At 46.1% G+C, this 23587-nt stretch overlaps 3 protein-coding genes across 3 annotated transcripts; 1 reads left to right on the forward strand and 2 right to left on the reverse strand.

The window, feature by feature from the left end:
• Nucleotides 1-4324: 4324 nt before the first annotated feature.
• naa38 (N-alpha-acetyltransferase 38, NatC auxiliary subunit) lies at nt 4325-6291 on the forward strand. The gene is made up of 3 exons (XM_017436145.3): nt 4325-4455; nt 4896-5103; nt 5830-6291. Exons 1-3 carry the CDS (start codon nt 4399-4401, stop codon nt 5952-5954), a joined length of 390 nt encoding a protein of 129 aa, XP_017291634.1. The 5' UTR covers nt 4325-4398; the 3' UTR covers nt 5955-6291.
• Nucleotides 6292-6438: 147 nt separating this feature from the next.
• On the reverse strand, nt 6439-14761 carry dnajc3b (DnaJ (Hsp40) homolog, subfamily C, member 3b). The gene is made up of 12 exons (XM_017436126.3): nt 14303-14761; nt 12712-12822; nt 12494-12618; nt 12341-12415; nt 11280-11423; nt 10898-11079; nt 10691-10810; nt 10402-10507; nt 10139-10259; nt 9351-9483; nt 9118-9266; nt 6439-8099 (listed from the first exon to the last, which is right to left on the reverse strand). The coding sequence occupies exons 1-12, from the start codon at nt 14388-14390 to the stop codon at nt 7960-7962; spliced, it is 1494 nt and encodes a 497-aa protein (XP_017291615.1). The 5' UTR covers nt 14391-14761; the 3' UTR covers nt 6439-7959.
• A 3477-nt stretch (nt 14762-18238) lies between these two features.
• cldn15a (claudin 15a) lies at nt 18239-22404 on the reverse strand. The gene is made up of 5 exons (XM_017436128.3): nt 21936-22404; nt 21504-21668; nt 21170-21251; nt 20974-21081; nt 18239-18957 (listed from the first exon to the last, which is right to left on the reverse strand). Exons 1-5 carry the CDS (start codon nt 22150-22152, stop codon nt 18861-18863), a joined length of 669 nt encoding a protein of 222 aa, XP_017291617.1. The 5' UTR covers nt 22153-22404; the 3' UTR covers nt 18239-18860.
• Between the last annotated feature and the right edge of the window lie 1183 nt (nt 22405-23587).

The raw sequence follows: 23587 nt of genomic DNA on the forward strand, positions 1-23587 counted from the left end.
GGGGGGGGGGGGGGGAATCTGCCGCAGCCATGCCCAGACTTACATCAGATTGTGTTGCTTAAAAAATTAACTGCTTGTGGTGGGGATGGAACCACGACAGGAGGAGGGAAATAATAATAGTAATAATAATTTAAATTAAAAAAAGGCTCATTTCTGTTTCTGAGGCTGAGATTTAATCTGACTTTTAACAGTTTTCAGTCTCCTCAAACTGAGCTTCGCCTGTTTCTGTTTTATTCTCAATAAAAAATGATCAAAGAATGGTCAAAGAAACCTGACGGAAATGAGCCAAAATATCGTTTTTCTCTTGACTGTTTCCTCAAACAGCTGAAAACTGGATTTATTTTCATCTAGAGATACGGATTGGTCTCAATGTTTCATAAAAATGAAGCTTTTTGCCTTGAAATAACTGAAATATTAATAAGTCTCTCTTAAAAACACTTGTTTTCAGTGGCTTCCATTTCTCTTTTAGTCTCTTAATATATTTTATTCTGCTTTCATTGTTTTTGTCATGTGTTTTTTATTATCCGTGTCTTTGTTGGATCTGTTCCAGCAGTGTGCAGCACTTTGGACAAACAAAATAAAATGGCTTTGCAATAAAATCACTTTGATTACGCTTGTTTTGTCGCGATAACTACAGTTTTTTTTTTCAGATTTGCACTTAAATGTTTTGATTCCCCAGGCTCCAGGTTTTCTTTTTAAACTGATGTTCTTCTCTGTTTATAAATAAAATCTGTCTAATAAGCCTGAACGTCCCGCTCCGCGCCTGTAGGTGGCGACAGCGTCTACATTAACAGCTCGTCGAGCACAGAGGAAGAAGATTAGCTAAACAATAGCTAGAAGTGGTAAATGCTAGCTCAAAACTAAAAGGATTAAACTGCTAGCTAAAAGTACTAAACATTAGCTAAAAGAAGCTAAAGGCTAGCTAAAAGCCAAATGTAGCAAAATGATAGCTATAAGCTAAAAGCTAAAATTAGCTAAAAGTAGTAATGAAGTAGTAGTGACCTCCATGCAGCCGAGCAGCAAATGATCTGTGGGCCAGAACTGGTCCTAGACCCAGCAGTTGAGGACCCCTGCTTTAGTCAATAACAGTTTAAATCATACAGCTTTTTGTAAATAAACAAAACTAAGAGGGAAAAAAAAGTCTCATCAAACTGTTAACGGATGCAAGAATAAACAGAGTTATTGAAGTCCTCTGTAGAAGATAAAGAAAGGAGGTGAAAGATGAGAGCTGAGGTCAGGGGTCAAGGGTCAAACTGGGCTCAGTTCATCCATCTGTTGGACCTGAGCAGGTCAGGAGACAGGTATACGATTGTACGAAGCTTTTCAGTTGGCGTCGGGTGCGACCCTCCGTCCGGCCCCCGGACCTGCCACCCGGAGGCTCTGCCGCTCTCTGATTGGTCGCTGCACCTGCGGCTCCTCGGCGGCTGCAGGTGCCTGAGCCGCTCCGGCTCGGGCTCGGCTCCCGCTGTCAACAGTGGAGGAATTCGCCGGCGCCTGAGCCAACCACCACATCTGCCAAGCCAGAGAGAGAAACAGTGCGCGGCGAGACACGAGAGGAGAGCAGATGTGTGTGATGAGGAAGAGCATGAGTGTGTAGCTCCCCCCTCCTCCTCCTCCTCCTCCGTTCAGCCTCTGGCCCTCTGAGGTGTCAGCTGGTGCCAAGCCGAACGGCTGGTGAGACGACCTCACTTAGTGTGCAGCTTGTATCCCCTCACCCACATTATTTGCAGTCATAACTGTGCATGTGTCTCACTGTGTGACTGGAACAGAAACGAGACAGAGACAGAGAGAGAGAGAGGATGAGACCAGCCAGGATGCTGAGCGCTGCAGGCCCCGACATCTCCCCCCCCTCCCTCCCTGCCTCCCTCTCTGCATCCGTTTGGCAGGAGAGACGTGTCAGGGATGAGGGGGGGGAGGGACAAGTGCCTCCCCTGGGTGCCCAGCTCCTGCTAACCCAGATTTTATGCAGCGTGACACACAGAGGACGGCGCCGGCTCGGAGCCCGCCGCCTGAGCAGGAGGCAGCCCCCCTGGGGGGGAGGATCACGCTTAAACGTTTCGCTCAGCCAGAGAGGAAGGAAGGTGGGTGGGGGGACTCGGTTAGAGGTGGCGCTCGCCGCTTAAACACGCTGAGCACATCCCAGCCGAAGGTTTTTACGTGAAAGCGGGACATTTCCTTCTCAGAGTTAGCCGGGGAGCCGGCACGGAAGCTCATTCACAGATGTGTCAACGTCTTGGCTGCCATCTGGACACAAAATCCTTCTAACGGTTACCTGAAGTGTCCTAACAGATTGAAAACACTCCTAAGTTTTCATACCTGGTTGGCTTCGAGGACCCAGGAAGGGAAAGCGGGTCCTGTCCCAGGCTGTGCTTGGACTGGGGTGGGGAACCGCTGACCCGGACTGGGGGTGTTGTTGTGGAAGGAGCACTTTGAGACGCTCCTTCATTTGTCCACCATGTCCACCTTTGAGGAGGCAGGTTCTGAAGACGAGACCATCACCGTGGCAGAGGTCTCCGAGGCAGTCAGGGCCCCGGGGCTGGACGAGATCCACCCTGAGGAGGTGAAGGCTCTGGATGCTGTGGGGCCGTCATGGTTGACACGTCTCTTCATTGAGGAGGACACCTGTGGAGCAGCAGACCGGGGTGGTGGTGTCCTTTACTCAAAAGGGGGACCAGGACAGTGTCCTCCATCTATCGGGGGGATCACACGCCTCAGCCTCCCAGGGTGTTGAAAGGGAGGCTCCGACTGATTGTGGAACCTCAGATCCAGGAGGAGCAGGGTGGCTTTTGTCCCAGTCCTGGAACTGTGGACCAGGTCTTTACCCTTGCTGGGTTGCTAAGGGAGTCAGGAGAGTCTGACTCTCCGGTCTGCAGGTGTTTAGTGGATCAGGAGGAGGCTTGTGACGTTGTGACTGCAGAACCAAAGCCGGAGCTGCGTCCTCATCCTCAGCACGAAGTGGAGCTCGTACTCGGTGCGGGTTGGACTCCACCAGCGTGGACTGGGACGGTTCACAGCCCAGTCTGAAGTGGTTAGGAGGAGAGTCAGGTCCTCTAAGGCTGAGGCCGGGGTTCTCAACTGGAAACAGGTGGGACTTCCCCTCTGGGTCAGGAGTGAGTCTCTGCCTCAGGTGGAGGAGTTGGAGATGGATCGACGGATCGGGACCTCGTCTTCAGTAATGAGGGCGTTGCTTCAGTCGGAGTAGTCGAAAGGTAAAACTCTCGATTTACTGGTCCATCTACGTTCCAACCCTCACCTGTGGTCATGAAGTTTGGACTATGACCGAAAGAACGAGATCCTGGATCCAAGCAGCTGAAATGAGCTTCCTTCGTAGGGTGGCTGAGCTCAGCAGCAGAGATGAGGTGAGGAGCTCCGTCATTTGGGAGGAGCTCGGAGTAGAGCCGCTGCTCCTTCACATAGAAAGAAGTCAGCTGAGGTGGTTCATCTGATTAGGATGCCTCCTGGATGCCTCCCTTTGGAGGTTTTCCAGGCACATCCCACTGGGAAGAGACCTCGGAGCAGACCCAGAACTCTCTGTAGAGATTATGTGTCCTCTCTGGCCTGGGGACGTCTTGAGATCTCCCCGGAGGAGCTGGAGAGATGGAGGTCTGGGTTTCTTTCCTGGACCCTATGTCCCCGCAACCCAATAAGTAGTAGAAGATGGATGGATGGTTTTCATACACAGTTTGAGGTGGAATCAAAAAGTTTCTTTTGAACACCAAATGTAAAGGTGATATTTTATTTAAATAACTTTTTATTAAATGGTATTTTAACATCTGTTTCAACATCAAATGTATTGTAATTGATTTTACTTGGACTGTATGTAATAGGATTGAAATCTGAATTTGACTGTATTAAATTGAGTTGTAATAAAAAAACACAACATTTCGGAGCACAATACTGTTACATTTTATGTTACCATTGCACATGTGTCATTGTACATTCTTGCACTATTATAAAATACCCATACGGTGATTAGTTTTAGTAAATTTAGGTGAGATTTTAATACTAAAATTTGTGATCAGTTGGGTTTGTTATTTTTATACTGCAGACAACATAAAGATGCCTAATGGTTTTATAATCAGAAAAGAAGCCTGCTCATGTTCACGATGATTCAGGAGGAGTTCCTTTTCACTGGTATCATGTCATGGCGGTGTTACTGCGCCTCCTGCTGGAAACATGGACTCAGCGCCTTTAAATGACGCCCAGTCAGCGGGCTCATTTTGTAGAAAGAAACGTCCACCGAAATGACAGTAAACTGTGGCGTTCAACATCTGAAATTTGCTTCTTTTTAAAAATAAATAAATAAATAAAAGGATGTATTTTAGACGAGCTGAATGAAAAACAAGACTTCCGGTTTAAGCCTGTCCGTCAGTAAAACGGCTCCGTGTGCAACAGCGGATGAGGGGGGAAGGTGTTATAGCAACAATGATTGAGGAAAATGGTCCATCGACACATGTATGTTTTAATGAATGCTTTTAGCATTCACACGGCCGTTCGTGTTGGTTTTGCGCCTTATTAATTCGAGGAGAAAAGCTTTTTCAGGGAACTTTTTTTTGTCAAATATTCAAGTGTAGCTAAACGTTAGCCGCCGGCTAACGAGTTAGCTTGAGCAGCTGCTGGGTTTCCTGTAGCTACCTGAAGTTATTTGCTAATATTTAACAGAAAACTGAGTTTACTTTCACCTCGGGGCATTTAATGAATACAAACGTCTTCTTTGTGAAAGTATGACAGCATGAACAGATGTCTGTTCAGCATCATGAGTGACACTGAAACTGTTCCTGTCAGCAGCTACAAGTAGGCTGTGGGAGTTTAGATATGCCTTCATTTAGATATGCTTCAACCGAATGAGTGTCTGGAGTAATCATTTGCTCTCTTTGTTTTGTGTCCTCACTCAGGACCAGTCTGAAGTGTCCTCCTTCTCCTCCTCCTCCTCCTGCTCCTCTTCTTCCTCCTCCCAGGCCAGGCAGAAACTGGAGGGGCTCCTCAACAAGAACATGAGGATCCGGATGACAGACGGCCGGACCCTTGTGGGTCTCTTCCTCTGCACAGACAGGGACTGCAACGTCATCCTCGGCTCGGCTCAGGAATTCCTCAAATCCACAGGTAGGGAGGAGGATTCAGGTTCCTCCTGTGGCTTTTCGGACAGGACGCAAAGTCAAAACAAAACATTGAGTTGTTTTTTCTCCCCTGTAGTGCTTCCATAAGTATATTGTTAACGTATCAGTATAATAAACATGATTTCTTACCACAATATAAACCTACACGAGCGTCATCTCGTGCGCTAAGCATACATTTTGTAATTCCCCCCATGTTTTCATAGATTCATCAACAGGTTGATTTCTAATTTGTTTGCTCGACCTGAAAATGACACGATTTTGTTCGTTTCGTCGTGACAAAATTCAAAAGTGCTCCCACTGGTTTAATTGCTCATTAGATTATCCTGAGCTCCAATTTGTTTTGTGGCTTTTAGCCTCCAGCGGGTCTTCCTGCTGCTTTTGGATTTTTGATTTCAGAATCAGCTTCTTCTGCACCCAGTGTTTATTTGAAGTTGCTTTAAATCGACTTCGAAGCGAGACATTTTCTTGCCTCTCTGGGAGCATGAGATTATTTCAACAAGCAGACGTTAGGCGTCTCCTCACGTGTTTCTTCTCTTCTGCCTCCTATTTCCAAGGGAACGTGCAGCGATGCGGGACGGAGAAATGCAAATTAAGATATAGGAGCTTTTGATTTAACAGAACCAAAACCATCATCTGTCTGTCTCCCCCCCCCCGCTTTTAAAGACTCTAATCCCCGGTTACATGTGCTAACTGCTGCGTTGTCCGTCCTCAGACACGTTCTCCCAGGGCGAGCCCCGAGTCCTGGGCCTGGCCATGATCCCCGGGCACCACGTGGTGTCCATCGAGGTGGAGGCCGACACGCTGGAAGACACGCCGGGATTCGGAGCCAGCCACTGACGCTGGGCTCAGGTGGCGTTCCGACATCGCTCACGCGGCCACCTCCCGTCCCGAGCCCCGCCGGCGTCAGGCTGCGGCCGAAACCCCGGAGGCGAGACGGGACGAGACGAGTTGTTCGTCTCGTTCGTCTTGAACTCAGCCTCTCCAGACGCCGAACCTCTGCGTCCACACTCTGGATTTAGCCATTCCCTCCATGACTGTAAGAGAAATACACCTGCGGCAGGAGTGGAAGTCACCTCGGCAGGACGTGTGTGTATGTGTGTGTAATGTGGAAGTGCGTTGTGTCTTTGTTACAATGTTTTAAAATAAATGTCTCTCTTTGAGGCTTTTCCTGCCATTTTGTTATACTTTACAGATCAATAGGAAACCAGAGGACATTTAGCCAAAATCTGTCATCTTTCAGGTTTTTTTCTTTGTCCGTGTCGCATTTGTGGACCAAGTTAAGAATCTACGGATGTCACTGAACACAACTCAAGAGGAGGAATTAGACCATTTCTGCACTTTAATACACTTGACCACATCAGCCGATTCTGTTTGGCAACATTTTCTTTATCGCAAGAGAGGAAAAAAACCCAAAAACAAACAAATCAGTTCTCTTCAGGTTTAAATACAAAGACCCCGTCACATTTTGGTTCACACAAAAAACCAGTTAGTCTTTCAACTGGGAATTTACAAAATAACTTAAGTTTGTGCAAAAAAAAAAGAAAAAAAGAAAAGAAAACCCTCCTAAGGTGTGCGTCCTGCGTGGCTGCAGAGTTTGAGCCTCGTTCATAAACTCCCACACTTCAGATAAATATTATCCAAATATTTTTCCTTTTTCGTGAAGCAATTAAATCCGACTAGCGTTTATGTGTCAGATATTCTGCCCCGGTGTTACAGATTAAATAAAACGTGAAGCTGGCTGTTTGACGTCAGTTTTAAAACACATTAGATCTGATTTGCTCGCACCTACGACCATCAGAGACGATTTAAGAAGATTTGATTAACGAAGCGAAAGCGTTGGGGTGAAATAAACTGCTTGCTTTGAGGCGTTACAAGTTGCAAGTTCTGTCAGATACAGTTTTTAAGAAAAACATTTCTCTCTCTGATGGTTTCCTGTCAGGATCTTTAGATTCTCCACTAAAACCTGCTGACCTTCCTCTCTGTAACTTTACTTTGAGCGGGGAAAAGATCGAGGTAATAAAGTAACAGAACCATGGTTGTAGGCCTTTCCCCACCTCCCAGTCAAGCCAGGCTAAGAAGAAGAAGAAGAAATCCCAGCTCGGCTGAACATTTCTCTCTTTATAAACGAGGCTCTCAGATTGCCACAGACAACACACTGGGTTTGAGTAAAGGCTTTTGTTAAAAAAACAAAAAGCCCACAGTAACAGTTCGGGAGTGGAGAAGCTGTGGAGTTTTCATGTAAAAAAAAAAACAACAAAAAAAAGTGCAACTTCTCGTCTTTTGAAATGAGCAGAAAGGCGGAGAGAAACCTTGGATGAGACGCTCGGTCCGGACGTCGGGTGCTTTTCTTTCGGTTCAGTCCAACGCGCTCCTCGCCGGAGAACCTCGACAAACCTTTTAGTTTTAAAGCGAAACCCCCAAATCGCCCCGGAGCTACGATCTTCAGATCCACGGGGAGTCCGTTTACATTCACACGTCTGACGTGACGGAGCGTCTGAGAGCTCCGCTGAACGGATCCGTCGCTAAAAGAACAAACATCTCGATTTTTTTGTTTCTACGCGGGTCGTTCCTCTGGAGAATACTGCGAGCAAGAAGAAGAAGAAGAAGGAAAAAAAAAAAAAAGAGGTTCCTGGACTTCCTGTATTAAAGGAGAGCAGGATCAAAGAATGGCACAAGGAGAGAAAACAGCCACCACCTTTCAGATTTCTATTAAAAAAAAACAAAAAAAAAACAAGCTGCAGCGTCCGTTCAATTCTGCTCCGACCGCAGCGAGGAGTCCAGGTTGGCGTTAAAGTCCTGGGGAAGACGTCCGCCCCCCCGTGTCTCGGCCCCGTCCCGCCTGTCAGTTGTACTCGAACTTGAAGTGGAAGTTGCCGCCGGACTCGAAGGGGTTGAAGTGGAACGGCCAGGCCCGCTGCCCTCCGCCCTGCTGGTTCTCCGGGTCCAGGGGGTCCTCACCTTCGTCGAACTTCTGCCTCATTTCTGAGGGAGGAGACGGTCGGAGGTTATTCACCGAAACAACTCTCATTTTCAGACTTTTCCCCCACAGAGACGGAGGTTTAAGCTGCTTTCAGGTTTCTGTGGTAATTCAGAGATCCAGGAAGCAGCTGGTTCGGGTTTCTTTCTCCCCACAGCTTTTTTATTTTTGAACACTGGTGTTATAAACCCTGTGGTGATCAGATTTAGAGCAGACGTTTGTGGCCAAAAATATTCCCATTTCTAACATACAAACCTGACTGATATTAATATTAAAACAAGGACAAAATGACAGCACAGACAGTCCTAATTATTATTATTATAATATGATGCTATTTTTGTCTATTACAATTTTTATCATCTGTAACAATTATGGTGAAAAAAAAGAATTTTTACTATTAATTTGACTTTTGAAGACTATTTGAGGACCCTTAGATGGTGTTATAAATATATATATTTTTAAAAGTAGCTGGGTTTTTTTCTTATGCCAACTACAGTTGATGACTGTGCTCCATAGACAGATCAGGAAGGTGAGTTTTAATCACAACTAATGTAATAATAATAATAATTTTTAAAAAAAACAGCATTCCTTTGAGTCTGCTGCCTCGCACGTCTGTGTTTTATAACCAGAGCTCTCGTGTGATCAGTTAGCGCTCTGAGTAGCTGTTGAGGATGACTCTCATCTACTTCCACTGCCACGTTTTAGCTCGACTGCTTGTAAAACTGACAGAGTTGAGGCCATTTCTGTGTCGGCTCTGGCAGATTAGCCACAGGTTTAAGACCTAAAATCATTCCCAACAACATAATTAGCCTTCACTGCTACAAAGAGATACAAAGCTGTGGTCCTAAATGATTAAAACTGATATTAGTTAAAGACTCTTTGGTAAATCTCTTAGCATTTTTTTTTTTGTATCTTTAACTAGAATTAGGGGTCACTCTGCAGCTTTAATTTAAAGGCTCAGAAGCTGAAAGGTTTGGTAAATTTACAGAATTAAAAACATGAGTATAAACGCGAGCTCCTGACCTGGGTCGGTGAGGACCTCTTTAGCTGAAGCGATGTCAATGAATCTCTTCTCCGCTTCCTTTTTGTCGGCTTCAGACTGGAAGTTGTCCGGGTGCCACTGCTGCGCCAGCTTCCTGTACGCCTTGATGATCTCCTGTTTGTTGGCGTTCCTGAGGAAGGAGGGAGGAGACGATGCGTTTCATCGAAGCGTAAACTGGAGAGCAAACGTCGCCCGAAAACGAACGGCCGCTCACCTGCCGACGCCGAGGATCTTGTAGTAGTCCCTTTTCCGGGAGATCTTGAGCAGCCTCTGCGCCCGCTCCAGCCCCTCTCTGATGGAGTTGCTCTCGGCGTCGAACTCCCTCGCCTCCTGGTAGTCCTCCACAGCTGCGGCACCACAGATTCAGCTTGGTCAGCGATTTTTGGTTCGCACCGAAAAAAGGCAACATCTTGGCTAAACCTCCCTTAGAGCCCCTTTTCCACTGGCTCTACTTCAGCAGCACCGCTCTACTCGGCTCGGCTCTATAAAAAATGCATCACGTTTCCACCGGCCAAAGCCACACCTCCAGACTTCCTACGCCATGAGTGTGAGCTACCGAAACTTGCATGTCGACATCATACGCTTATTAACAGATATTCCTATTGTGTGTTTTCAGATGTCAGTAAACTGTCTGACCACACCCACGACCAATGAGTGAACAGGAAGCTAAGCTTGCGTCACCCAGGAAAGCAGGGACCGGTCTTGAAAAAATGCCGTAGAAACACTCGCAAAGCAAGCCGAGTAGAGTGGAGCCGGGACCTTTAGAGACGGTGGAAAAGGAGCAATAAAGCCCCCCCCCAACGAGGCTCTGAACGTGTTTGTTTACGACACCTTCAGACGCGTTTTCAGCACGATGCTCGCAGCGGCGCTTTGAGCTTCATGCCTCGCTAACAGGATGTTTAACGCTTCGAACGCAGACCGTCATCTCTCTCGACTCCCGAGGAGCCGACTCGATCAAAGCCTTATTTATTTATTTATTCTTTTTTTTTTTTGTCCTGTCACCTTTCTCGTAGTCCTGGTTGAGGATGAAGGCCTCCGCTCGGTCTCGGAGGATGTTGGCGTTCCGAGGGTCCCTCTGGTGGGCCTCTGAACACGCGTCTATGGCCTCGTTTGCCAACTGGAGCTGCCGTTTGGGAAACAAGAAACAAGTTGTCTCAGGACGAATCTTCAAATCGTCCCCCCTACCATTCACCCGACAAGAGGAAGACCTGATCACCCCCCCTCCTTATTAAGGTTTTAATTTAGATGATGTCATCCTGTCTGACCTTGACGAGGCAGAAGCAGATCCTCTCCTTTGCCAGGTTTGTGTAGAACAGGATGTTGGGCTCGGTCTTCATCGCCGACTCGTATTTATCGATGGCCTCCTGGTACCTGAGGGCGGAGAACACGACACATCACATACGTCCTTTTATACATCTTTCTGAGGTTTGAGATGATGGTTTAAAGCTCTGGCTTAAAGGAAAGGTGGCGGGCGGCATGCGTTCCTTTAATCAGTCTTTTCAGAAGTTTTAGTTTCACAGGTAAAATTCTAAAACAGTTTCTTAGTGCACCGACCTCTCCTCCTGAATCAGCTCCTCTGCAGAGTCCAGCTGCTTGCTGAGCTTCTTCACCTGCTTGTAGTGGCTGAAACAGTCTTTGTCGTCCTGGTCGAGCTTCAAGCACTCCCTGATGTGACTGCACGGAGACAAAGGGAGGAGGGTAAGCGGGTCCGAGCTCGGGGAGGGGGGGGAACCGTTCAGCTCTAGTCGGCGCGGCGCGTACCTGAGCGACTCGCGGTGCTCTCCCAGGCTGTACTGCAGCAGGCTGAGCTTCAGGAAGGCCGCGCGGTTGTCGCTGCGCAGCCTGGCCGCTGGCGCCAGGTCCTGGATGGCTTTCTGCGGGTCTCCCATCCGGACGAAGCACTCGGCACGGAGCTCCCGGGTTTCTGGATCCCACGGGGATATCTGAGGGCAAACAGACGGGTCTGATCCAACCGAACGGCTTAAATAACGACATTTACTCACACCGAATGGCTTCAAACCCTCAAAAAAAAAAAAAAAATCAAACGTTTTAACCAACACGAGTCGGTTTCATCTCTGAACACAACCGGACGTTTAAATAGGATTCTCCTTTCAAAACGCTCTGTTACAAAGACCACACCCACCTCTATGGCCCTCTCCAGCACGGAGACGGTGGCGCTGTAGTCTCCCTGGTGGTACGCAGCGTGGGCCTCCTCCTGCAGCTCCTCCAGCTCGTTGGTCTTCATCAGCTGCTCTTCGGCTTCTTTGTGGTCCGAGGAGCGCTGCAGCTGAAAAAAGGGTTTCTCCTTTTAATGGTCAGGCACTGTTCTGCAACCTGCAGTAGATACTACACCTCACACCCCATCTACAGATGTGTTTTTCTCAATTTATATTAAAAAATTAATTAAATCAGACCAATCAGGATAGAGCGGGATGAAGAAAAACGTCTCCATGTTGAGGTTTTTAGGGTCGCTCCGTCACATATGTCCACATAATTAAAAAAAAACAACTAAATCTCTGGAGTCCACTGGACCTGAGCACAAATCAGTTCCTGTAAAGTTTTCTCAAAATGTTTTAAAATCCAGCACACGTGTTCTTATTTTGTCAATTATTTACAAAAAGATCATAGTTCCAGTTAATGTATGTACAGCTGAAACCAGACGTTTATGTACACTAAATAAAAAAGACCAATCTGCATTTTTTCACACCGTCTGACGTGAAATCAGATGAAACTTTTCCTGTTTTAGGTCAATTAGGATTTAAATTTTTTTTTCTATTTGCTAAATGCCAGAATAATGAGAGGGAGGATGTTTTTAAGGCAATTTTTATTACTTTCACGTCAGAAAGTGTGAAAAAATTGAATATTTTGTAACTCATTTAGATTAACTACAACCATTCAGAGGAAATAGAGGAAAAAAAGAAGAAAAAAGTGACAACGTCTCTGCTCAGAAGGTGTATAAAAGGTAAAACTTCGGCATTTGAATCAAACCTTAGCATCACTGTGACTCGATTTAATAAAAACACTTTGCTGATTTAAGCAACTTCTGTTTAGAAATCTGAATATTTCTCTTTTGAAAATCGAATAGAAGGAAAAAAAAAAAAAAATCTTAAAGCGCAACTGTTTCTCCAGCATGTAACACAAAAAAGTCCATGTGTGTGTGAGCCCTAATTTTAGGAAGAAAAAACAAAACGAAACGAAACCTACCACCGTTTCAAAGTCCTCTTTGGCCTCCTGCGTGTTTCCCTGCCTCAACAGGATGTTTCCTCTCTGCAGCCGGGCCTGAAAACAGACAAAAAGAAGTGAGGAGCAGGGCTTCGGAAGGTTGAGATCTTCGGCGGGTTTCTGCGAGCTTCTCACAGGCAGGAAGTCCGGCTTCAGCTGGATGGCTCGGCTCAGATCGGGCAGAGCGGATCTGGCCTTTCCCATCGCCAGGAACACGGCGGCTCGTTTGTAGTAGGTCAGGTAATTCTTCGAGTCGCCCTCTGGAAAATGTCAAGAGACACCAGATCTGTACTTTTTACAGAGGCGTCGCACTCCAGTCAACTGGAGTCAATGTTACAGCGGAGTTATCTTACCCACAGCCGAGTGGTAGTGGGACAAGGCTTCGGCCAGCTGACCGGCGGCCAAAAGCTTGCGGCCCATCTCCAAGTGGTGCTCGATCTCGGCGTGCGTCGCCCCGAGGACGCCTGGAACACAAACCTGAGCCTGAGTTCAAATCTGCAGCGAGGGTTCATCCGATCGGCCAAACGTGCTGCCGTCTCCAAGTCTGCGATTTACCGTGACCCTGAAACAACCTCACCCCTGACCTGTCTGGTGTGTCCCTGGAGGGCCACCATCCTGCCTGCTTTAGTAGTTTCCCTGCTTTGACTCGCCTGATCTGAGCGACTGAGTGATTAATGGGCTTCTGCAGAAGAGCAGGGAAACATCTAAGACATGCAGGAACGGTGGAACCTCCAGGACCAGGACTGGACACCACTCCTCCACGGCCTTCACAGAACAGACTGTATTTACTAATCAGGGGATTCCTGAAAGCAACCAGCGGCTCTAGATCAGTGGGTCTTAAAGCTGGGGTCGGGACACCAATGTGGGTCACGAAACTCTAAGCGCTAAACTCCAAATATTAACTTACTGCAGATTTCATAATAACTTCTGATGGTATATCTTCACCATAATTGTTAAAATGTATAAGAGCAGAAGTTATAAATGAATAAAAATGATTTTGTAGATGTTTATGGTGTCATTATGTCCACGTTTAACTGGGTTTTAGCCCTTTTTGTTTACTTAAACCAGTAATAGATGGGGTCCCAAGCCTTTGTCACGGTCATTTTGTGGGTCGGGAGTCTAAAAGTTTGGGAACCCCCGCTCTAGGTTTTAGTTCGGGGGGGGGATCAGAGTGAAAGAGGATCACAATTTTCTCCTTTTTATTTGTAAAAAAAGTGTTTAAAAAAAAGACACGGATCACTTTCCTTCCACTTCACAATCCAGCACTACTTTGTGTCGGTCTGTCTCATAAAAATCCCAGTAAAAATACTTCAACATTTGGGGTTGTAATGTGACAAAAATTGGGGGCAAGTTCAAGGAGGACAAACACTTTCTTTAAGGCACAGCTGTTAGACTCTTAACAGCTTTGTGTTTAGGTTTCTTAGAAACAACTATAATAATAATAAAAAAAATTCAATGTTAACACCTCAATGCAAAAGTGCACAAACACATGAAGGAAAAACCTGGTATTCTTGACAATAAAATCGCTTTTCTGCGTCTTAATTTTTTGTTATTTTTTCTATATATAATTAAACTGTAATTTGCATGAGTCTTGCCCTTAGCTGCGCATGCGCACACGTTCAGAACTATTTTTAAGCTACCTCCTAACATTTAAGTAGTATTGTTTTAACAAAAACACTTATCACTTTACAACATATGGTACCCATAAGGTGTAAAATACAACAATAGGTAGTTATATTGTTTTTCAATTTTTTTTCTTAAAAATTAGGTTTCGTTTTATGGGATTTTGGATTTACACCTCGGAGCCACCGTACCTGCCAGGGGGGTCTCACCTGTCACCAAAACTAAACTTTCCAACTTAAACAGCGAATAAGTCGAGCCGCAGTATTTGCGTTTATTGAGGCTCTTTTAAGTGTTTTTAACCAACGTATAAAGCAGTCTTACCGTCCAGCTGGATGTCCAGGAGGACGCAGAGCAGTGACAAGGAACACAGCAGCCCGCCGACTCCTCCTGCCCGCCGACACCACTCCATCTCCGGACCCGCTCACGCTGCCGCTCCGAAACAGACGAACTTCGCGGCCCTGCGTCCACCGGAAACGGCGGCTGTCATCGAAAGTGGCCGAGCCCGCTGTGACAGAGCGAAGGAGCGGAGCTACGACGGTACATTTATTTACCGTCCCAGCCGGACAGTGTTCCGGGCGGAAAACGAGTCGAGCCACTCGAAGGTTCCACAGCCGGAACGGCTGTTTAACGTCTGCTTTCAGCGGCGATAACTAGAGTTTGCTCCAAGTAAATCCACTTCTTGTAACCTAACGACGGCGAAACAACCCCGGTGACTGTCTGTAGACTTTTATAAATGAACCCTCTCTGTCTGGTGTCGTCGTCCCCTCCCTTCCTGGCCTACATTTCCGTGGTTGGTCCGCACGGCGAACATCCGGGTTCGTCTCACAACGTGGGGTTCTCTCATTGGAGAGACTATTTTAACACTGGCGGCACTCCCATATAATGTGCCGGCATGGGCCAGGCCCGGGAGTCCAGAGCCGCATAATATTTACGGTTTACAATCTGTCACGGTGTAAAGCGACACGGAGTATGGCAGGCCGTTGTAACATATAATCAAACCAATTCTTCTGTCGCTTTTATTGTTTGTGAAAACTATATTTTCAGGTCTAACATACAGCTTAGATCTTATTTTTTACCAGATTACACAGATAAGTTTGTAAAAATTGACAGAGGCACTGCTGCAGAGTACAAACGGTTTATTGAATTCACAAATGTTTCAAAAAGCAAAAATAGTCACGATTTACTTTATTATACCAAGTGGCCACACTTGGTATATAGATCCAGGGACAGCATAGGTCCTGGCTTAAAACAAGCCAGAGGGCTAAAATAGAAACTCCCTTTCCCTAAACAAAAATAAATAAACTAAAACAAAAATGAAATTAAAACAAATCAAGAACTAAAACAAACTGAAGCAGTAGCATGCCAACCTACACACAAAAGAAATCAAGTTAAACAAGAACATTAGACAGCCAGATAATCATAAGGAACAGCCCTTATCTGCTCTACAGTGAAACCAGTAAACGGCAATATGCCCCGGCTACAATCTACCCCAGTTTTTTGTGTTGATGGCCCGTCAATATACAGATTTTCTAACACCATGGTCGAAAAATGTCAGCCACACTGCTACCAGCACTAGTGATCTGAGAGACTGTAGCCCCTTCTGCCCTCCATCTTGGCCTCTCTGGAAGATGATGGGGGTTTGAATGATAGCTGGCCGTTTTCCTTGTCGTCCTTCGGAGGGGACCCAAGCTTTTTCCAGTCTCTTGAAGAGCAACTATAGAAGCAGATGGAGGGAGAACAGGGAGAGTACATTGATTTTCAGCCATCTGAACTGTGGAGGCCGGTGCCTCTACACCTGTTGATCGAGTTACCACATAGACAAAATCCAGCTCCTCATCCACGTCCTCTTCCCTAGTGTTAGAAATGTCCTTACCTCTCCTGGGCTCTTGAGGCCAGAGTCCCACAGGGACTGGTTTCAACATCAAACGGTGCACGGTCCTCAGCCTCTGACGATTATCCAAGGGTGCAACAGTGTACACAGAACCTCCAGAAGTTGGAGCTTTAATCACCACATGGATAACGGGATTCCATACATCCTGAATCTTATTCCTCCCTTTATTACTGTGATCTCGAACATAGACCAGTTCATTTTCAGACAATTCACTGGTCAGACCCCCAGCATCATGACGCTCCTTCCGACGGTCAGCGGCCATTTTCAGGCGATCTCGATCTCAAAAGCAACCTGAAGTTGATGCCACTGTCGAAGCAGCTCCAGGACCTTTGGGGAGAGACTGGCCCTTTCTACTTTATCTGGACGTCTCTGTGTCCTCCACGACTTCAGAAAAGCACTTATAGTAGGATCAGCTTCTTGAAGTGGGATGATGTCATCAGGGGCATGAGAGGGGAACACAGACACTGCAGCTTGGAGCACATGTTGGGTTACATCTGGACAACTCAGCTGTTTCATCAAGGGAACCAAGGTCCCCGGCAGAGGAATGTCGGCCTCGGTTATCGTTGGTGGCTTTCTTGAAAGGGCATCCGTGTTCACATTTAATCTGTAACGGATAGAAAAGTTAAAATCTGCCAACTGTGCTACCCAACGCTGTTCGGTTGCCCCCAATTTAGCTGTGTTTAAGTGGCTGAGGGGATTGTTATCAGTCCATACAATACATTGCTGCCCCAGCAAATAGTCTCAGAATTTCTCTGTCATATAGTAGAATAATAAGGAAATGCAAATACAACTAAATACACCTAAGTGTTCCCCAACAAAAACACCCTCACACCAAAACCCTTGGTGAATACAGCAAAGAAAAGAAAAGAAAAGAAAAACTCCCCTCCCACTAGTCTCCTTACTCTAAATAAAACAGCCTAAGATCCAGGGAGAGCATAGGTCCTGGCTTAAAACAAGCCAGAGGGCTAATAAAATATGTTTTTTTTAACCAACAATGACTATCTACAGATAAATAAACTAAAACAAAAATGAAATTAAAACAAATCAAGAACTAAAACAAACTAACACTGAAACAGTAGCAATATGCCCCGGCTACAATATGAAATTCCATCCATAAGATCTCCCCAGATCTCTAAGTCTTCCCCGGGTTCTCCCCCCAATGGGATGTGCTCAGAAAAACCTCCAGAGGGAGGCATCCTAATCAGATATCCGACCCACCTCAGCTGACTCGATGAGGAGGAGCATCAGCTCTGCTCGCTGGAGCGACACCCTCATTCCTCCACAACATGGAGCTCCTCGCCTTGTCTCTGAGGCTGAGCCCGGCTTCCCCGTGATCGCAGGTGAGGGTCGGAGCGCAGGAAATCAAGAGTTCTGTCTTTCAACTCAGCCCCCCAACACCACGACAAACCGGAGCGGCGCCCTCATTACTGCAGACGAGGACGTTGATCCATGTCCCGCTCTGTCCTCCCATCACTCGTGAAGAAGACTCCCAGATTCTTGAACTCCTCCACCTGACACAAAAAACTCATCTAGGTTAATGGCTAGCCAAACAAGTGGCTGTTTTATTTTTTTGGGCTAGCAATGCACTTAAATATTTGTCATAACACATTGTTGGGTTGAGAAAACAGCCACAAACTAAAAAAAAACAAAAAACAGTGTCATGTAGTGATGGGAACGGAGGCTCTTTTGAGTGAACTGATTCACTAGAATCAGTTCATTAAAACGATTCATTCAAAAGATTTGTTCACCAAATCCTTCAGTTCACACAGTTTATTAGTTAGTCAGCTAGTTAGTTTAGTTTATTTCTTTTGTGTCATACACCATAAAAGGTGCCCAGCCCCCATGGGCTTAAAAGACACAAACATATTTCAAAGATTCAGAGAAAGGCTGACATCAACATCCGTCAAACAGAAAATGTTGTTCATTATACGGATCACTCCTCGGCTTCAGGATGTTGTTTCTGCACACGTGCGAATCAGCGGTACATCTGCTGAGTGAATCCTGCCCCGCCTGCACGCCGCTGCGTTGTTTAGATTTATGTCATGAGTGAGTCGAAGAACGCAGAGGTTCCACTCCCAGTGAACTCAGCTGAACACAGTTTTTTTTCTTTTTCTCAACTGAACTAAGTAACGAACAAATTGGTGACTAAAGGGATTTGGTTCAGTTCGTTCACTCAAAAGATTCGTTCATTTGAACGAATCGTTCATGACCGACCCACATACTCGTTTCTGCTGCTCAACCCGCAGACGGATCAGTGTTTTCCTCACAGATGTGGTCCCATTTAAGGGGAAACAAACAAGCTTTCCAACTGTAGAAGATTTATCACCAAGGAGCATTGTCACAACAAAGAAACAACCCACCGAACCTTACGTTTTGTGCTGTTTATTAAAAATAAAATATAAACATAATGTGTTTCGATGGAAGCATAAGTTTTGGGTTCAATCCGAGCTGATGCTTGAAAAATGGACAAACGTCTCACATTTCCCAAACCATTTGTTAGGAGTAAAAAGTTCAGCGTTCAGAATGAAACCATTCATGGAGCTCAGTAGTACAAAGAATTACAGTTTGAACAAAAACAACCCGTCCTGCACCCTCCGTTAGACACGCTTTACAAAACTGTACAAAATATCACGCAAACAATATCTGAATCGTCCCTCTTTTGACCTCACAAAAGTCTGTTTGTGTTTCCGCAGATCACTGTCTGAATTTCCTAAAATAAAAAAAAAAAAAAAAAAAACGTGACTGACTTCATGTATTCGAGCCATAAAAAAATCATCAAAATCAATAAAAAAGTCTGTTTGTGTTTTGTACAATCTTTACAGAATCAAATCTGTCATTTAAATCATCTGCTTCATAGAAAAAAAAAAAAAAAAAAAACCCATCATTTTATTTACAGCGCGGCGGTGCTGGGCCGACAGTAAACATTTGACGCATCCGCAGCCGTGAACGGAGAGCTCGGTGTAAAAATGGCGTAGGAACAAACGGCGCTCAGACGTAGGCGTTCCGCCCGTAGGTGCTGGCGGCAGCGCTCCTGCTCGGCGCCGCTCCGGAGTACGCCGTCCCCCTGCTCTGATAGGCCACCGGGCTGCAAAACAAGATGGTCAATTAGAAGGGTACACCCTGAAACAAACAACACGGTACATCTGTCTTTAAACTACGGTGAAACGAGGAAACGTTGGGCTAAAAGCTGAGAACGTCCCACGATTCACTGGTTTGTAGACGACTGTCTTTGTCTTCTCTACGAGCTTTCAGTCCCTCACTTTGGTTTTGGCTCTTCTTCATTAAATCACTGCAACAATATGATTCCTTTTGTGTTATTTTAGGGGTTCTGTTGTAGGTTTTTGTGCTTGAAATCATATTTTAATCACTCGACTCAACCGGTGCGACTGTTTGTTCCGGTTATTGGACGAGCTGAAGGTGTCCAGGTCCTGTGGCTGCAGGACGAGCCTTCCACTGTGTCTTACAGTCGGCACGAGGGGTTGGGTTTGCTCCAAACATGAGGCTGTGTATTATCAACAAACATCTCTCAACTGTCCATAAGGACATCGTTCTACAGTCCTGCACTTTGTTTAGACCAGCAGTGTCCAGTCCTGGTCCTGGAGGGTCTCTATCCTGCAGGTTTTAGATGTTTCTCTGCTTCGACACGCCTGATCTGAACAACTGAGACATTAACAGGCTTCTGCAGAACTTAAAGACCTGCTGAAGAGCAGAGAAACATCTAAAACCTGCAGGACAGTGGTCCTCCAGGACCAGGACTGGACACCGCTGGTTTAGACACAACTTTACAAACCTAAGTTTTGATAACAATCTTTTTTTCCAGACAATCCCCTTCAAACAGATCACGCTCTTTTTCGCAACTATCCTATCACAAACTTAAATATTTACCACCTACGTAGACGTTAAAGATGTAGTTTTTAGTTTTTTTCTAATCTCTCCAAGCCTTTTTACGGTCTGACCTCGGGGTAGATGCCACGTTCTTCCTTGGGAAGACTGGCAGCCATCTTAAATATTTTCTGCTCGTAAAACAGCATCAGCTTTGTTCAACAGATGACCCCCAAACGGTTTGAAAAAGGACTTTTCAGACTGCTGTGCTGGAAGCAACAACAGCTCCTTTAAGCTCTGCTTACCTGTTTATCCCAGAGCGGCAAACTACCAAAATGACTGCTTTTATCGAGGCGGACCCACCTGCTGATGATCGGTTAGTTGTTGCATTTCATTACGACCACCTGGCTGCTAATGGCTCTCTGAGTCACCATGGAAGAGGTATGGGTCTCAATCTCTCTGTTTTTAAATTAACATTATTATTCTTATTTGGCATTTTGGTTTAGTCCCTGCATTTTGGTTAAGTCTGATATGTCACATGTTATCCATTTTAAATGCTTTTTTCCTTTACTTTAATACCCGCCTGTGTATTTATTTCCAGCATGTTCTGTAAAAACACAAGATTTTGACCATTATTTACTAAAGTTGTTTCAGTGTGAAAAGCACAAGCGTTACTAATCACTTTATTTATAGGTTTATTGTTGTTTTTTTGGCCATTTGACAACAGCTGAATACCTGAGCCGTTGTTATTTTAGCACATTGATTGCAGTCATTTTACAGAGCTGCCTTATTTCACCCAACCACTGGGTGGCCCTCGACTCTGACACTTTCCAACCACACGGCACATGGCACACACCGCGGTACCTTTTAACTCCCTGTCTCATCCCTTATGGGGCTTTATATTCACTTTTTAAAATGCTTTTATACTCCCCTGCTCAAGGTCAGGTTGCTGCTCACTTATTCCTGGTATTTCCCTTCGTGAGAACACGTCGTCGATTGGTGCTCGTTTTACTCTGCTTGTGAGTTTATAAAGTTTTTCTTGAACCCAGTGAACCAAAGAAGGTGCTCATAACGGTCTTCGGTAGTTTCGAAAGGCTCCCCTCAGACACTCGGCCCAGACTTGTCCTCATTTAGCGACGCAAACAAGCCAAGCTCTGATTAATCGCAGTTAATCAACAACGGGCCCGTCAATAGTTTAGTCACACTGTAACCCTTTTCCTTTCCGGCAGACGCGTTCCCAGAAGACGCGGCGAGGGGAAAGTCGCGAACACGAACTCACTATTTTTCCTCCTGGGCCATCTTGCAGGAGCAGGCGAGGCAGACGCCCCCGGCGATGGCGAGCACGGCGGAGCACCAGCCGATGTAGAGTCCTTCCCCTATTTCGTACCTGAGGGGTTAAAAACAGCAGAGTTGCAGCCGACCAGCACGCTAAACCGTTTCATACGTGCGAACCCAGCCCCGTGGAAACAGCTCACCTTATGCCAGGATAGAAGGGGTCGAAGAAGTCCTGGGTGATGTTGAAGGCGTACCAGGACACCGAGATCATCGTGCACAAACCTTTTGGCAGATAAAAAAATGAATAAAGTTCTTTATTGGTTAAGAAAGAAACAGGAAAGCTCAGATGGAGTTAAAGTCTTTAAGCAATTAGGCACAAATTGTACAGAGGACTGATTCAGATGTGCAACAAAACCTGATTTATTGTCTTCCTGGAGAAGTTCCTTATCTACCGGCTTTATCAGGAGGTCATATAGCAATTATCAAAGAAACTCCCCTGGCTGATTTTATTTTATTTTTCCCCCCTTTGGTTACCTTGCAGGATAAAGAAGACCCCGGCGGTGCCTGCGATCCTCCCTTTCAGAACATAGTTCTCCCCTCCGGCTTTCGAACACTGGATCCCTATCAGGGCCCCCACCAGCCCGAAGGAACCCAGAACCACGGATGCGATCATTAAGGCCCGAGAAGCCTGGATGTAACCTGGGCGTTAAACACACAGAAACGGAACTAAATTAAATTTTGTTGTCTTAAATGACGAACTGATTGAGCCTGATTGTAAAATGTGTCGTTCAAAAAGCTGCAAACGAACATTGATGGTCTCTAAAAGTTTTCCTTTTTAATGCACAGGGTCCAAATATGAGAATTAGAAGATTAAATAGGAAAAAACACAATTATTTAATCCCTACTTGGTTGGATTCATTGCACCTTCATGACAGATTTGTTGGTTTTTTTCTGTTTTCAACGTACCGCTCAAAGCGAGCAGCGACGGGAACTCCCTGCAGTTGTGGACCCCGGTGGAATCCGTGGCGCAGGACATCCACAGGTTCTCGTAGATGGTGGAGGTGGTGATGACGTTCCCGTCCACCGTGGAGGTCTTCCAGTAGCGGTTTGGCAGCGCCACCCCGACCATCACCCACCCGACAAACCCCAGGACCAAAGCCACCACTTCCACGACTGGATCCATGACCGTCCCCTCCTCGGTCCGCCGGTCAGAACAGGAGCAGAATATCCAGATTTAAGTTCTTCTTCTTATTCTCTCTCTCTCACTCTCTCTCTCTTGTTTTTATTTAACTTTTTTTGTTGTTGTTGTTAAACCAAATCTGTGAAGTCTGTCACGCGAGTCGGACCGTCTGTTAAGCGGATGGCAGCGTGTGGAGTCTGCAGCAGCGCCCTTCAGATGTGTCCGGCTCTGCAGATATGTATAATCATTTATACGACTCCTTGTTTCTCCTCCCACTAACTTCTGTCTTACTGAGTTTTTTCCTCTCACACACTGTGCCCTTTTTTTTTTTTTTTCTTCGTCTTTAATTTTACACCCCTGAAACGGAACAGGTGTTTATCAGCTCGCTCTCAGGGTCCAATGGTCATCCATCACTCTTAAAGCAACAGTTCAGATGTTTGGGAGCGGGTCTCTGTGGAAAAGTTGCAAGCAATGAATATCTTACCTGTTGCAGATAGCTCTTTGAGTGACCTCGATTTGGACAGACTGAGTTTAATTCTGACCGGACTGACGAGCTAATAACAGAGTAGATTGCTTCCTTCTTAAAATAATATAAATACTATTTTATAATCCTTTTGGCTCCTCCGTGAATTGCTGCCTTATGGTGGTGGAGAAGTTTGTGTTCCTGAATGATCCTGGGGGCTGTGCTGTCGGGGGCACAGGGTCTCCCAAGGTCTCTTGGCTGACAGGCCAGAAAGAGCAGCTCAAAACACTTGTATGGATTATAGGACAGGAAGGAGCTAGATGTCCCTCGCCTGGACATGGGTTACCGGGGCCTCACCCTGGAGCCAGGCCTGGCGATCGAGCCTCTATGGGGCTCATTTGGGCGCAGCCTGAATGAGGAGCTGTATAGGTACGAGTCGGGCACGTAGTGTCACGGGCAGCAACCGAAGTCTCTCAGTTGGACTGGGAATGCCTGGAATCCTCCTGGAAGAGCAGGAAGAGGTGGACTGTGGACAGAGATGCCTGGGAGTCCCTGCTTGACCTGCTGGCCCCGAAACAAGCGACAGCGATAATTGATAGATGGATGATCCTTTTCATTCGTTTTTTTTTTTGTCCAAATATCTTTTATTGCTGCCTGAAGAGCCCCGAGCAACACTGAAGGTGCTACAGCGAGCGGATGCAGCTGCTTCTTGTGTTTGCAAACAACCGCAGAAGTCAGCATCGACATTTGTGGAACGTAAGATAATCCCAACGGAAAAGTCTGAGATCGGAGTCGATCATGGACGACAGAAATCCATTTTGTTCCTGGCCCTGTTCGGATTAGTTGCCCCCCTCCCATCAGTTCAGTGAAAATAAAAGGCCTAGCATTCCTTGAAGGGATGCATATAACCCGCCGCCTTTCCCACCAGCGTTTCAAACGGAGATCACCTCGTGTTGAGGAATGACGGAGGGATTG

This window comes from Kryptolebias marmoratus, linkage group LG7 (genome assembly GCF_001649575.2).
Source record: "Kryptolebias marmoratus isolate JLee-2015 linkage group LG7, ASM164957v2, whole genome shotgun sequence".
In the NCBI taxonomy this organism is placed as follows: Eukaryota; Metazoa; Chordata; class Actinopteri; order Cyprinodontiformes; family Rivulidae; genus Kryptolebias; species Kryptolebias marmoratus.